Source organism: Octopus bimaculoides, chromosome 1 (genome assembly GCF_001194135.2).
Source record: "Octopus bimaculoides isolate UCB-OBI-ISO-001 chromosome 1, ASM119413v2, whole genome shotgun sequence".
Taxonomy (NCBI): Eukaryota; Metazoa; Mollusca; class Cephalopoda; order Octopoda; family Octopodidae; genus Octopus; species Octopus bimaculoides.
Window position 1 is genome coordinate 74,636,389 of NC_068981.1, and position 16,362 is coordinate 74,652,750.

Here is a 16,362-nt window from a genome sequence, read left to right on the forward strand (position 1 = left end):
ATATATATAATGTATCTATGTATGTATCTGAGTAAGACACTTTAGTTATATAAACCATTTTGATGTATTGTTAGGAAATTTCTACTACTACAAATACTTGCTTTCCTGTGACTTGAATGCCTTGTACAATGTAAACACTAAATCTTTACAAAGAATCTGGTACTGACTTTCACCAATTGAGGAGTTAGACTGGTTGCTTTTCTTTCCTTTGGTGGCTTCTTCAACCAAACTAGTTCCATAAACTAAATTTCTATATTCCCTTGAATAACATAAAGGTGCATGACTCAGTGATTAGAGCATTGGGCTCACAATTATGCAATTGCTGGACCGGACTGTGTGTTGTGTTTTTGAGCAAAACACTTTATTCCATGTTGCTCCAATTCTCTCATCTGTAGAAATGAGTTGCGACATCACTAGTGCCAAGCTGTATTGACCTTTCCCTTGGATAACATTGGTGGCATGGAGAGGGGAGTTTGGTATGCTTAGCTGACTGTTGGTCTTCCATAAACAACCTTACTTGGATGGGGAATTTTCTAGGTGCAATCCCATGGTCATTCATAATCGAAGGGAGTCCTATCCTATATGGATAACGTGAGTTATGTGAGCATCTACAGCAGCTAGGTCATACCTCACCATATGACTTGGAAACATAAAGAAGGGATGATGAAAGCTTGGAGACCCTAGGATCATGGTCATGTTGGACAGACAGACCTGGATTAAAAGAAAAGGTAATATTAATAATGCTATGTAGGGTTCTTGATTGTGGGGATTACTTTGTATTGTGTATATAGGATCATATTGTGTCTATGTGTATTGTGATCATCGTTGAACATCCATTTTCCATGCTGACGTGGGTTTGATGGCTTGACTGGTTCTGGTAAGGTCAGGGGCTGCACCAGTTTCCATCGTCTATTTTGGTGTGGTTTCTATGGCTGGATGCCCAAAATACATGTGTATGCATCTTACAAACTATCTGAGTGTTGCTTCTGTAGTCATTTATGACTAGTTGCTGCTTGTGATGATTATGAATGTAGATCATTAAAATGAATTAAAAGAAGATAAAACATAAAAAAATTGATTGAAAATATTTTATTGCTTGAAAGTTAATCAGAATAGATTATCAGGAAGGTATCCAACTTATGATGCAAAGCTTCTACTGTTTCATCTGCCAATAATAATACTACCTTGTATGTGTGTATGTGTATGCATGCATGTGTCAACAAGTGAATCATTACTTGGCAGCTAAACATGCTAAAAATAGCAACCAAATCTTCCTCAACCCACACCTTTCTGTCTTATGTATGTGTGCATGTCCACACATCTTATGTGTGTGTGTGTGTGTGTGTGTGTGTGTATTTGTATGTATACATAAGCCAGCAAGAGAGACCTGTTTGGGAGTCTGACCTGCTAGAAATAGTAACCAAACCTATCTCAAGATCACATTCTACTATCTTATATTAAATGTTGCTTTAAAGAATACCTGGGTTTTATGCTTGCTTGTCTAAAATAAAAATCCTGCAAACTTGTTTGTATAAGTACATTTTAAACAGTAAAAAAAAAAAAAAGAAACATGAAAAAAAAAGTGTTGTAGCACTAGTAAACTTCAGTGTTGATAATGCTGGTAACTTTTTATGACATTATCTGCAACATCCTGTACAATGCTCTATACAATTGTTCTGTAAATGTGTAACTGAATAGCAGATCAAACTAATATTCAGTGTCAAGGTAAAACATGACTATGACAAAATACTATATCAATTTCTTTTTAGAAAGCTCCCAATTATAAGAACTGAAATTTAATACTTAACTAATTTGATATAAATGTTTGATATAAACCATATCAAACAATCATTATTATACACACACCCACAAATGTGAAGCTCAAACAATATGAACCAGTGTTGCAGTTGGTAGTGTTTCATCATAACTGGGTGTCTCTCTGGTGAATGCTTCACTTTACTCCTATGAAAACAGCCCTTCCACAATGCTCAATAGAGGCCAGCATTCAGATACTGATCCTATATTTTGTACAGTACTGTTGTTTATATTTGCAGTCTTAGTCTGAGTTAACCCTTTTGCATTAAGATTACTCTGTCAAATGCATCACTTATTTATTCACATCGTTTTGTATTAATCATGCATTACTACGTAGCTTTGAGATTTTGAAGAAGATCTGATTGTTTATCTTTAGAATGACATTGTAGGTTATGTGTAAGAAGCAGGATCTGACCATTCTGAACATAAAACAGAATATTTTGGCTGGATATGGCCAGTTTAAATACTAAAAGTTTAAAAGAGTGACTATTTGCTCACTAACACACCCCAATCCCTGGCCCACAAAAATCCAACCTCTCTTTCTACAATTTTGATCACAAACACATATAGATGTATATATATACATATACATATATACGACAAGCTTCTTTCAGTTTCCGTCTACCAAATCCACTCACAAGGCTTTGGTCGGCCCGAGGCTATAGTAGTAGACACTTGTCCAATGTGCCACGCAGTGGGACTGAACCCGGAACCATGTGGTTGGTAAGCAAGCTACTTACAACACAGCCACTCCTGCGCCTATTTTTTCTGCTCATATTTTTTTCAGCAGGTATACACTTAACAAAGGCTCAAATATTAATTTCATTAATTTAGAAGGCCTGCAAATGTTCTGGGGCATTGTCCCTCCTTCTAAACCCAGCCATTAAAAGGTATAAAATAGGAAAAAGGAAAGGAAATTACAAATTCTTGCCATATTGTTTTTGTATACTATTTATGCTTCGTAACATGATTAGTATACAGTAATTAGTGTTAACCTTTGTGGAATCTATTTTATCAGCTCCAGATGGCCTAATGAAACATGGCAAAATTCAACCTTTAAGATTTTAATCTGAAGCACCATGCACCAAAATATATGTGCATTATAAATAATCTGGCTTTTTTTTCCAACTTTTATTCTATCTAATAAGACTTGCCAGATCCTTTATTTCTTCTACTTAAGACTATTATTTATTAGAATTTGATAAGAATGTTTGAAATTCTCCACTTGTCAAAAAATTTAATCAATCTTATCTAGCCATACAGTTTTTACAGTTGAGGATTATTTATGTTTGTTTTGAATTTATCCATTGTCAGATTATGTTTGAAATGTTGGTAAAGAACTTGTTTATATGAAAACAGGTTGAAGTCACTTGTGGTAATGTTGTTGTGTTTGTTGTTCTTGTTGTTCTATTTTGATTCTTCACTGTCTATAAAAAGGTTTTTAGGAAAGGAATTTTTCAATATATATGGTTTTTTTTCTTCTTCTTAAAACAGTAGGGAATAGTTTGATGAGGATTTGGTTACTAGTTCTATCAGCTTGAATGACTTCATAGATGCTCCCTTGCTGAATTGAAATAACTTGAAAGAAATTTAAAACAGTTGAAGTTTGCCCCCCCCCCCAAAAAAAAACCAACAACAAACAAACAAAAGCAAGAAAGACGTTGATTGGTGTATAAAGGGTCCTTTTGTATCTGTCATGGGTCCCAGTTTCCATATTAAAGACCTTATAAATCAACATATTAACAACACATGGCCAACAAAGTTTGCCTGTTTCAAATGTGAATCTCATATTCTTGCTTGTGTTCCTTCTGACAAACATGGCCTCTGTCTCGTTATTTAAAAAAAAATAAAATCTTATTTAATTTCTTCCATATGTAAAGACCAGTTCAACCCAGAATTTTTGCTTTGTCTCTACTTCTTATACTCTTACTACTACTAATTCCAGAGCCGTTATGACTTAACCTACCTAGATTTCCGTATTATACACAGTTGTTTCAAATTCTGCTAAGTTTGATTTCATTTATTATCCTTCCAGGGTTCATCAGATACTCACCAGTTAAATAATAGGACCAATAGATTGACTGTTCCCTTTCTCAAAATGACTCTGTGTCAGCATTAGGAATCCTTATTACACTCAATGGTAAATTAGTGTATGTATGTGTGTGTATTTATTTAAGTCACAGTATATAGATTCAAGTGTGGAGGCGCAATGGCATAGTGGTTAGGGCAGCAGACTCGCAGTCATAGGATCATTGGTTTCGATTCCCAGAACGGGCGTTGTGAGTGTTTATTGAGCGAAAACACCTAAAGCTCCACGAGGCTCCGGCAGGGGATGGTGGCAAACCCTGCTGTACTCTTTCACCGCAACTTTCTCTCACTCTTACTTCCTGTTTCTGTTGTGCCTGTAATTCAAAGGGTCAGCCTTGTCACACTGTGTCACGCTGAATATCCATGAGAACTACGTTAAGGGTACACGTGTCTGTGGAGTTCTCAACCACTTGTGCGTTAATTTCACGAGCAGGCTGTTCCGTTGATCAGATCAACTGGAACCCTCAACATCGTAAGCGACAGTGCCAACAACATAGATTCAAGTAACCTAGTATTACTCATAAAAAAAAGAAAAAACTCCTTAATGTATCATTCTACAAAACATATAGAATATATTGTATGATACAAGAGAAAACAATACATGTTTTAAGTTATGAAACAGTCATTTGTGACTATATATATATATATATATATATATATATATATATATATAGACATAAGATAGATAGATAATTGGATACACAGGTAGTGGATGGACAGACAGATGGACATGATGTGTTTAATCTACCTTAGAAAAAACAATAAAACATTCTGAGTTTGTTTATCATACTTGCCTTTTCTTTTCATCTCTCTATAATTGTTAACACAGACACTTATAATAAACTAGAGTCTGTAAACTATTTCTTCCTCTACTATATAGAATAGTAATTTGTTCTTCATGAACAGATAGAGTAGATTCCGTTTTAATTTTTACCTTTAGCAATTTCTCTTTGCATATATCAGTAAAGAACCTATGATAAGCTTAGGTTTATTTTATTCTCTAAGTGTAAGACTGTATTCTATATTCTGAAATAATTTTATACTCAACAATTCAAAAAATACATTAAGATCTTTACATTTAAAGAAAATACAAACTATAGACCTGGGTATTTTGAATTATAGTTTGTTTATTGCCAAATTAAAGGATCTTTGTACAGTTAATGATAAAACAAGTTTGTAATTACCAAGTTTCTTTGTTGGAAAACAGCTGTTAAATATGCATGTAATGCAAAGATAGGTCATTTAAATACAATCAGTTTTGGTTAATATTCAACAGATGTAACTTACCAGTGGTGGCCTGCGATTTATTTTATGTTTCCATTCTATCCTCCTAGCCAAACACTTTGTGGAACATACAACCCTCACAAAATTTCTTTCGACATTATTTCTGCAGCAGTGACTTGCTGGCTCACTCCTGAACCCTCCATTTGAAGAATGATGCTCTGCTATGGAGCTGAGTTGGACTTGGTATGGCAGCCTATTGAAATACTCCTGTTAAGTTTACAGTGCTCTTGTTCAGTATTCCTTTCATTTGAAGTAGATAATTATATCAGTGTTTTTAATTGATGCATAAAATTGTCTTAACTCATTGGCATTGAGGTTACTCTTGTCAAATGTAATGCTTATTTATTCACATTGTTTTGAATTAATTATGCCTTATTTTATGGCTTTGAGAATTTGATGATGTGATCATCTATTTTTAGAATGACAGTGTAGGGTAGGTATGACAGATTAGATCTGGCCACTTTGAACATAAAACAGGCAGAATATTTTGGCCAGATATAGCTGGTTTAAATGCAAAAGGGTTAATTGCAGAAACAGCGTAGAACACAAACATCAACCAATAGTTTGAATGTCTGGTACCTTATCATCTTGGCTCACCTATCAATATAAACATTTTAATTTGCAATAGAAACAATGGTTATATAAAGCATGATAGTTGTGTTACTCAAATCTGTTATATATGAAACTCACTGTATTTAGTCTGTATGTGTCCAGCATTCTACTCTAGCTTTTATACCTATACACATTCTTTACTCTATTGATTGTATTATACACCTAACTTTATTAGTAAGGATCAGTGCTCCCCAAAATCTTACAAATCTCGCTAGTTAGTTTTTGGGTAAATCTTTGAGGCTTGATTTTTCTAATGGTCTGTTATTTATATTTCTACTGCAAATAAGTGTCATCTACAGCTTCTAAGTTTATTAGTCTCTTAATTATATTTTACTTTGGTATCAGGTATATTTAAATGTGTGACTAATAATAATTTCTGTAGTGGTTAGCAAGTAACTAATTGTTATTACCTCCGCCTTAGCGAAGGTGGAGGTATTATTTTCAGTCATGGTTGTTTGTTTGTTTGTTTGTTGGGTTATCTGTGGACAAGATATCTCAAGAACTGCTGGATGGATTCGGATGAAACTTTCAGGGATATTTAGCCTCATGACTGGCATGAACTGATTAGATTTTGGGATCAATCCACTACCTGACAAGGATTCTGGATTATTTTTCCTGTTTTTTTTTTTTTGTTTAATCTTTGATAGCGGTCGGCTTCATTTTTAGTATTCTCGTTTTTGAGAGCTGTCAAGTTTATTTCAGATATTCTCACTTTAAAAATCATCTCTGGCTAATCATTGAGAAGACGCTGTTGCCTTGGCAAAGGTTTGCTCTCTCTGAGTACTCTTGTTTATATTTGTTGTTTTTTTGCTAATAGATAGCAACTAAATGACTATTATTTATTAATTTATGTATGTATATATATCTAAATTAACTTGTATAACTATGCAATCACACATGCATACATACATTTAGGTGGAGAAGCAGATAACACGATTGCTGGCAGGCTAAGATGGCAGATGACATGTTGCAAGATAGTGATTCAATTCATTTAATGTATGGTGCTGTGCCTCTAGATAAGACATGTTATGTTTGTTTCAATTTGCATTACTTGCATTTAATACCACTTTCGTTTCATAGATAAGTGGTAGGAAGCAATGAAATATTTATTAAACTACCTAAATTTAAAAAATTCATCTTATCCATTTTAGCACGTTTACAATAATCTATCTGAAAGTCATCAAAACTATATGACTATTATAAGCAACAATAATTCTGGCAAATTATTTGGTCTTTATGCTAACATAACTGAATTCCAAAGTAGAATCTGTTTAATGTTTTGTGTATCACCTTATGTTCTAGTCTGTTCAAATAATTCTTTAAAACGTTTAACCACCTAAAGTTGATAATGTACATTATTTACACTAAAAAAATTAACCAGCAACCACAGCCATCACTTGTAAGTATTACTAATTACCATGTACCAAGCTATCACTAATTGTTTTAGGTATCTGTGTAGTCATGAGCAGACACAGGCACTCTCACAGCCTTCCTACTTCTTGACTGACCGGGGGTAGGAAGGCTGAGGATGTTGCAACTGTAGGGAGGAGGGGCTGTACTACCTTTAAGCTTAGTAAAAAGGTAAAGTTACTTTCTTGAGTAATGCTGACTCATAAGGGCCAGTTTCCATGGCATATATATTCCCCACCTGGTCAGTCCTCCAGTCAATTGCAGGATTACTCATTTTTGCCAGCTGAGTGGACTGGAGCTACGTGAAATGAGGTGTTTTGCTCAAGAATATAATGCATTGCCTGATCCAGGAATGGAAACCACAATATTATGATCATGAGTCCAACACCCTAACCACTAAGCCATGCACTTCCACTAATTAAGGCTAGTACTCAGTTTCAGCTGAGTAGACTGGAATGGTGTGAAATGAAGTGCCTTGCTCAAATATGCAACATGCCACTTTGTCAAGGAACTAAACCAATAGCCTTGTAATTCTGAGGCAGTACCTGATGCACTGATATATTAACATGTAGAATCTCTCTGTGTGAATGTTAAGCCTGTGTCTTACACATTTGTCATAGTCTATTCTTTATTTGTTTCCCTTTCATGACTTGCAATGTAAATTCATTCTTGAAGTATATACTGAATGTTTTTTGTCACTGTACTTGCTTTATTTTCCCTTTATAAATATATAAACATTTGTATGGAAGCTCTATTATGGCAATCCATCTTTATTAGTTACTGTCTCAGTAAAGTCCTCTTTACCGATTTAATGTCTACAAGATGACTGATATATTTTCTACAGTTTTAAAAAATTCTAAAATGGCTCAAAATTGTGTTAGTATAGCAATAACTGATTCTATCTATTGTTAAAGTCTGGTACTTATTCTCTCAGTCTTTTTTACTGAACCACTAAGTTAATGGTTGTAAACAACTAACGCCTGTTGTCAAGCAGTGGTCAAACACACACATGCACACACACACATGCGCTCACATGTGCCATTTTGATTTTTTTAATGGCATTCTCATTGATATGTTTATCAGCTTTTGCACAACTGAATTTTGGCCTTAACCCTTCAGCATTTAGATTACCCAGTTAAATGTAATGCTAATCTATTCATATTGTTTTGAATCAATCATGTTTTATCTTGTGGCTTCGAAATTTCAATGATGTGATTGTTTAGTTTTAAAACGACATTGTAGGATAGGTGTGAAAAGCCAGATTTGGCTAGTTTGAATATAAAACAAATAGAATATTTGGGCTGGATAAGGCCAGTTTAAATACTAATGGTTAAATTATTATATTTTGTCATTAGAAAGACCATTTTGCTTATGGATTTATTGCTATCTTAGGAAAGTATCATGAACATAATATCTCTTAGCACCTCATTTAGAAAGTCCATACAATTAATTATTCATAAAGGTTCCACCTGTTAGGAGTAGTCTGACAGAATATACAGTCGTTAGATGTCTGATGCTATTTATTGCACTTACGTATGTGAAATATATGTAATTAGTATTTATTTTGATCTCTGTTCTTGATGATTATAAAAAGGACTTAGGGTAGAGGCAACTGCAAGGTGAATTTTTTCTGTTTACAAGTTCCAAATGCTAGTTGTGTTAACAAACAAGAAATGTGGTGGTGAAGGAAAAAAATAATGGCCTGAACCAAACTTTATTCTCTGAAAAAATACTTAATATTTTTTTGAATTTTTTTTCTTTGTATGCACAAAGCTGGATAAGGACTTATGAGGCTAAATGCTGTACTGTTATTTACTGGCCACATGGTTATGACTTCATTAGTAATCTCACTGGCCCTTGAGAGCTGGAAATGAAATGAAATGAGCTTGAAACTGCTGTTTTTGTTCTTGTCACTAGGTTCAGATCATCATCTGTTTTCCATGTAGCATGGCTTGGACTGTTTGACTGGTACTGGTAAGGCCAAGGACTCCACCAGGCTCCATTGTCTGTTCTAACATTGTTTCTCTGGCTGGATGCTCTTCCCACCAGTTGAATAATCGGAAATGTGAAACTTGGAGTACTGGAATTATGAGCCTTTCAGTTATAAAGTATTAAAGAACACTACGTTTATGTATTGAGTTCTGTAATTTATTGCTTCTTGGAATTTATATGTCTGACCTCGTGTGGTAGTTGTCAAGGAGCATCACTGTCATACAAGTGATGTCCTTCATTTCCTGTCTTCTGTGAAAACGTGCCAAGCCATGAGAAGCATCATCTTATTTGGAAACAGGTGAGGGTTGGAGATAGGAAGAGCATCCAATTGTAGAAAATCTGCCTCAATGAATTCTATCTGACTCACCCATGCAAGCATGTAGAAGTGGATGTCAAAATAATGAAGGTGATGATGACGATGATGATGACGACGACGATGATGACGAACAAATGTCATGCTGTGACTGAGTTCACTTTGCTCACCTCTTTTGAACCATTACCAGAATCTACAAGTGCATAAGACCGACTGAACAGCTGAAAAATTACAGTAAGTTCAGACAGTCTTACTATATCCCATATGAATCATCATTGCCTACTAGAGTGTGCAGTATGGAATTGAGCTGGATGGAGACATGGTATAACTAACAAAATGAATCTGTGGATCAATCCTGGACATTCAATTGACAACCTGCATGCCATGGACCTGATTGATCATTGTTGACTTGGGGACTTACTTACACAACCAAAACAACTGGTTACTTTCAGATGTGGTTTGGTCTTTATTTTCACAGTTCATATAGAATCAGACACATAAATCATAATTGGCATTTTATGTTTTACTGCTGAAGGTTGTTTAATTTGTTTAGAAAATTCTCATTAAATTTAATCAGGTTAACATATTCTTTCTAAAGTTTACTCCTGTAAAGATATTAAGTAACTCCATTAAAATGTCAACTGAAATTCAAGTGACACTTTGTGTTGGTATCTACCCATCACATGGAGCACACACAGAAGATTGATGGAACATATAAGAAAGGAAGCATCTTAAAGCAGCAGTGAGTTTCAGCTTGTAGCACTTTTAACTAAAAGTCTGCAGGAAAGGAAACAAAAGAAAGTTTATTTCTTCTCACATCTTGAAAATAAATTTTGAATGCAAAGTATGTTGGAGGATTATTGAGCCCTAAGTTCTTACTTCAATCAGTGGAATAAATTTTAATTAGGCATGTTATTTAAAAATTGATGAGTCTTACAGATGAGATATAACATGGAACTAAAACTCATAGAAACCTGTGAATTGCATTACAGCCCTTTCCAACTTGGAAAGATAGAATACTTTAAAATGACAAAGATCTAGTCATCTCTTCTATAACCAGCTGTTATTTCTGCATAATGATTTTTTGAGTTTTGTGAATCAAGGATTTCATATTTGGGCACTGTTTTTGATACGTTATATAGAAACAAGGTCCCAAATTTTGGTGGGTGAGGTATAGTAGATTCAATTGATTTATTTATTGCATTGTTCATAGAAAAACGAAAGGTAAATTTGACTTCAGCTAGATTAGTATTTGTTTTAGGCACAAGATCTGAAATTTTGCAGAAAGGGAGTTAATTAATCATCAACCTCAGATTGATAGTATCAAATGTATGGTTTTGTATTCAATTATACTGCATAGAACTTTGGGCAAGTGACTTCTACAAAAGCTCTAAACTAACCAAAGCCTTATGAGTGCAATTTGTAGACAGAAACTGAAAGAAGCTTGGTGTATAGATGTGCATATGTATGCAAGTAAATGAGAGTGTGTGTGTTTTACTGTCTCCTTGCCTTAAAAAAAAAAACGTGTTGTTTTATATTCCCAGTGAACATTATGTTCAGAAGCCATTATCTCTTCATGGGTTTTGCCATTTCTGTTTTTAAGCTTTCATATTATTTTGAGATTCCATGTTTCTGCACAATGTCCTACTGTGTAAAAGAAAAATATTGTTGCATTTGTTTTGCTAAGTTCTGCTTGCTAAATTTCTTAAGCTTGATTTGTTGTAAAGTTTCTTTATATTGATGTTTACTCTCAAACAATTATTTTTGAAACCTTCATGATTATTTCCTACCAATAATTTATAGTTTCTTTTTGTTTCAGATGCAAATGTAATGGTCATGCTAAAGCCTGTGAAAAAACCGCTGATAACCGTGTCCGGTGCAAGTGTGAACACAACACTGCTGGAGTAAGCTGTGAAAAGTGCAGTAGTTTTTACAATGATAGACCCTGGAAAAGAGCAACAGAAACTGATGCTCAAGAGTGTCTACGTAAGTGATTAAGTTAATCAAAATTCCTCATAGTATTTTATTTCTGTTAGAGAAGGCGCTGAACTGGGAGAATCGTTAGCATGCCAAGCAAAATGCTTAGTGGTATTTAGTCCATCTTCACATTTCAAATTCTGTTGAGGTCAACTTTGCCTTTCCTCCTTTCAAGATCGATAAAATAAGTACCAATTGAGCACTAGGGTCAATGTAATTGATTTTATCCTTCCCCTGAATTTGATGACCTTGTTGCCAAAATTTGAAATCAATATTTTATTTCCATTCTAGTTTTTTTTATGAGGTTTAAGGACCCATCATATTTTAGTAGTACTTTTGAGGTGGTTAGTTGATATCATTAAACATTAAGACATTTCTGTTTGATGATGTTGTAACCTGTTCATCTGTTTGTTTATGTGCTTCCATTTCCATGAGCGCCTCCACTTGCTGGCATACTCAGGAAGCTTGCTGGCTATTGTCTTCTTGGTTGATGCTATCTCCAAGACTTCAACATGTGCTTCAAACACCAAATATTGCCTGCCTGTTCAATCTGTGTGCCCCTGTTCATGATCTTCATGGTTGATTGCTTGGTTTTGTAGCAAAATAAGCACCAGTGAGCAAGATGATTCACCTTTAGTTAAGATTGTATGTGAATCAGGGGGAGGTAAGCATTGTTGACAATGCTTATCAAAATTTATAAAGAGAAAGAGGAGCATCAAAAATGAAGAAAAAAATATTTTGGAAAATGTGTTGTCCAACATAACTTGCAGTATTCTAACAGAAGATAAAATAAAGATGGGTCACATTAGTAGAAACGTTTTGAGTTCTCTGTGTGAAATATTTTGCATAGAATCCTGATGATGAAAAAAATGATTTATAATAAATTTTTAATTGTTTTATGCCTGATTTTCTATACTGCCATAGACGAAGTGGGTATTTGTTTGAGGCCATATTTTCATGGTTGGGCGCTCTTCTTGTTGCCTACTATTTCCTGTTCTGCTAGTAAAATGTTCATTGAGAATATAAACATGATGGTACCATTTTTCTGCTCACTTGATCTGATGCAAGAAGTGGATATGGCAATGTTTACATACTCTCACAAACACAAAGGATGGGCTTCTATATAGTTACCCTCTACCAGTTACACTCTCAAGGTATTGACGATTCAAGGCAATAATACCAGATGTTTACTGAGTGGGGGTCATGCAGTGGAACCAAACCTAAGATTATTAGGTTGAGAAACAAACTTCATGAATGACTCAGTCATACCTGGGTGTTAATGATAGTGATGTTTTCTTTTATTGAGAAATAATATAATGGATAATTTGGAATCTGACAAAGAGATTTGATCTGAAATTTTATTTTGAATCTGATATGCTTGCATCTTGGAAGAAGAGTTCTGATAACCATTTACAGCACATACATGTTTGGTTTTGTTCTATTTTATTATAGTAATAATCTTTTCAAAATGAACATTATCTAACATGAATATAGAAGGAATTATGTTAGTCACTCATATCATACACTTTTGTATATCATCATAATGACTATAATAGTCTTTGGTAGGAGTACCTCCCTCAATATCACTCCCCCTCAGCTGAGAGGTCTTACCTTGCATGTTACTTGGCGATCTCACCGGTGCTGGTGCCAAGTAAAATGTATCCAGTATACTCTGTTAAGTGGTTGGTGTTAGGAAGAGCATCCAGCTATAGACACCATGCCAAAATAGAAAGTAGGACTTCTAAATCATTGCCAGCATGGAGAGCAGGTGTTAAATAATAACAATAATAATGATAAGAAGAAGAAGAAGAAGAATGATGATGATTGTGATAACAATGATGACAGTAATGATGATGATGATGATGATCAGGAGGAGGTTTTGTTCTTTCTGTAAGTATTTTATAGATATCCTATAAAATTCACCAATTGCCAGTCAGTTTCATGTAGAAATATTTATTTTTGAAATGTGTAATACAATTACAAGAGGGATGTTTATAGAAAGAAGCAATTTCTGCTCAAGCATAATTTTGATAAATATAATAAAGTTTGTTTTAGCCTTTATAAACATATGTTAATAAAATTAAATTTTCCTTTTGCATTGAAAGTTATACACAGTATAGCTGTCAAGGTTGAAAAAACTGAGTGATCAAAATACCAATTTGTTATTATTATTATTATTATTATTATTATTATTATTATTGTGTTGCCATCCGGTTTCACCAGTCCTCAGTCAAATCGTCCAACCCATGCTAGCATGGAAAGCGGATGTTAAACGATGATGATGATGATGATGATGATTATTATTATTATTATTATTATTTATTATTATTATTATCATTATTATTATTATTATTATTATTATTAGTGTGAGTGATGGAACCCTATGAGAAATAAAGATTTGAGACTAATTAAACTATTTGATGTACAAGCAAAGTTTAATACATGTTAAAATGGTGTTTGTATCAATAGTTACTGTAAAATTAGTAATAACAATAAAATTAGTAATAACAATGTTAATGTATTATTGAAATGGTTAGCATTGTGTGTATATTGAAAGCATCTCTTCTTTTCATCTTTTATTATTGCTCTCAGGATATAATTTTAGGTAAGTATTTTTACATAGTGTATCTTATTTGTCAAACAAAAGAAGTCTTGGTATTTCTGTATATTTATTTCATTTTTTTTTTTGTGGTATTTTGTTTGTTTGGGAGCTGTTACTGCTTTACCCTTTGTAAAACATAAGTCACAGGTACTTTGATGCTTTATGTGGAAACATCTAGCTAATTGTAAATGGGTGCAGTTGTGTGGTACTATTCACCACTGCAAGTGGTAGGAGCATTGTATAGTTGACAAATGTTTTCTTAGCTTTTAGTGTTGTACTCAAGTTCTGCTATGAACACTGTAGAATAAACTACCTCTGAGCATTGTTTATAGAGAAATCTTCTCGATGCAATACTGTTAAAGATTGGCATTTTCTCTATAGTATATGTCAGTCATAGACATGGAAAGTATTAAAAGTCAAGTTGATTCTTTAAAAACACAGAAAGATGGTTTTCAATAATACAGTTACCAAAATACATGATAATATGTATGTTGTAAATTTTAAGTGCCTGTTAGTCTTGTTTCATAGAATAGGGAATCTAGGACATTGCACTATCATCCTTATCACCCTAGCTCTTTCACCATCTTCAGATATATAATTAAGAAACTCCACCAGACTTGCATTTTCCTCATACACTCTACATATCTTCTTCACTGATTACCCATCACTTTCTCACTCACATTCTCTCTGGTGTTGGTTCCACAGTGGAATGTACCCAGTTCACCCTGCAAAGTGTAGGGGTGTGAAAATGTGTTAGCCTTGTCAAAAAACATAGCAATCCCTCTAGTGTTAGTGCTATGAAAAAATGCATGTAGTACACTCTTTAAAGTGGTTGGTATTTGGAAAGGTATCCAACCACTGAAACCAAATTAAATATGAAGCTAATAGATGTAATATGCTCTCCTGATCCATCTAGAAGAGCAGAAATGACCCATCTGGTTCGTGCCAACATGGAAAGTAAATATAAAATAACAATAAAGATGAAAACATTTTTTCTTGACTTAGTTAAATCTGGACTGTCTCCCAAAGTGCCAACTGAAGGAAAGCTACACTGGGAAGGACTATCTGCCCATGCTGTAGATATTCCTCAGTTAAGAAAACTATTGAAATTTGTGGAAGGGTGATTACATCTTGGCACCAGTGACATGAAAGTTATAAGAATGACAGTCTTGATAAATCTGAATTCTGACTCTAAATTTTCCTTTCTACCTCTCCAATTCCTGGAATGGATTATATAACTAGTGTGATATTATGTACTAAAGATGTCATCGTTATTGTAATTCATTAAATGTAGAATTCCCAACCACCCCAACCTTTCTTGCACAAATATACTCACAGTTATACATGTCATTAAAATAGATGTCTGTGATGCATTGATTGCAAATATTGTGATTTGTGCATTGTATTTATTTATCCATTTATTTGTATGATTTTAGAGTGTAACTGCAATGGAAAATCTCGGGAATGTATTTTCAACCAAACTTTGTATGACCAAACTGGTCATGGTGGCTATTGTATCAACTGTCGGGACAACACTGCTGGACCTGCCTGTGACCAGTGCAAAGTGAACCACTTCTTGAAACAACCACAACATATGTGCATGCCATGCAATTGTAATCCAACTGGTAAGTATTAACACATAACTCTGTAACTACTTCTTGCACTTCATATTTATTTGCCTTATGTTTAGTCATATTTATTTTATGGCATATTAACAAGCTCTATTTCATTGAGTCACAGGTATAACATGGAAGCATTTTGTCTTCATGTAGTGGATCAAAGGCAAATCAAATGGAGTCTGCTTCTATGTTTGTGCGTGTATGGTTTTTTTCAGCCTGTCTCTCCCCCACTCCACACACAGAGAGAGAGAGAGAGAGAGAGAGAGTCATCTAAGTATCCATGCCATAAAAAAATATGGACTCATATATTTACCAGTAGAGTAGGTATATTAATCTAAGTATACAGAATTATAGATCCATTTCACCTAATCTTACCAATCAGTTTCATACAGGGGATTAGGTAACCATACATCGATAACAGCAAAGTTATGTTACACCACTAATTCTTCAGGGATGGCAGGTATGGAAAAAATAAAACACTTGCTATCTTTGAAGAGCATATGGTGTTACTCAATCATGCCATTAATTAATATCCAGTGCAAAACTGATTGTCAAGATTAGCTGAAATGGATCTACAATACTGTATACTTTGATTAATGCATGTGTGTGTGTGTGTGTGTGTGTGTGTATAAGGTATACATACCATATAT

General features: G+C 34.1%; 1 protein-coding gene across 1 annotated transcript in view; it reads left to right on the plus strand.

The window, feature by feature from the left end:
- The window catches only part of LOC106882600 (laminin subunit gamma-1), a 193,927-nt gene that overhangs the window by 134,511 nt on the left and 43,054 nt on the right, over positions 1–16,362 (plus strand). The window contains exons 4-5 of the mRNA XM_052977280.1: positions 11,334–11,500; positions 15,530–15,718. Coding sequence (XP_052833240.1) covers positions 11,334–11,500; positions 15,530–15,718 — 356 coding nt within the window. The remainder of the gene's footprint in view (positions 1–11,333; positions 11,501–15,529; positions 15,719–16,362) is intronic.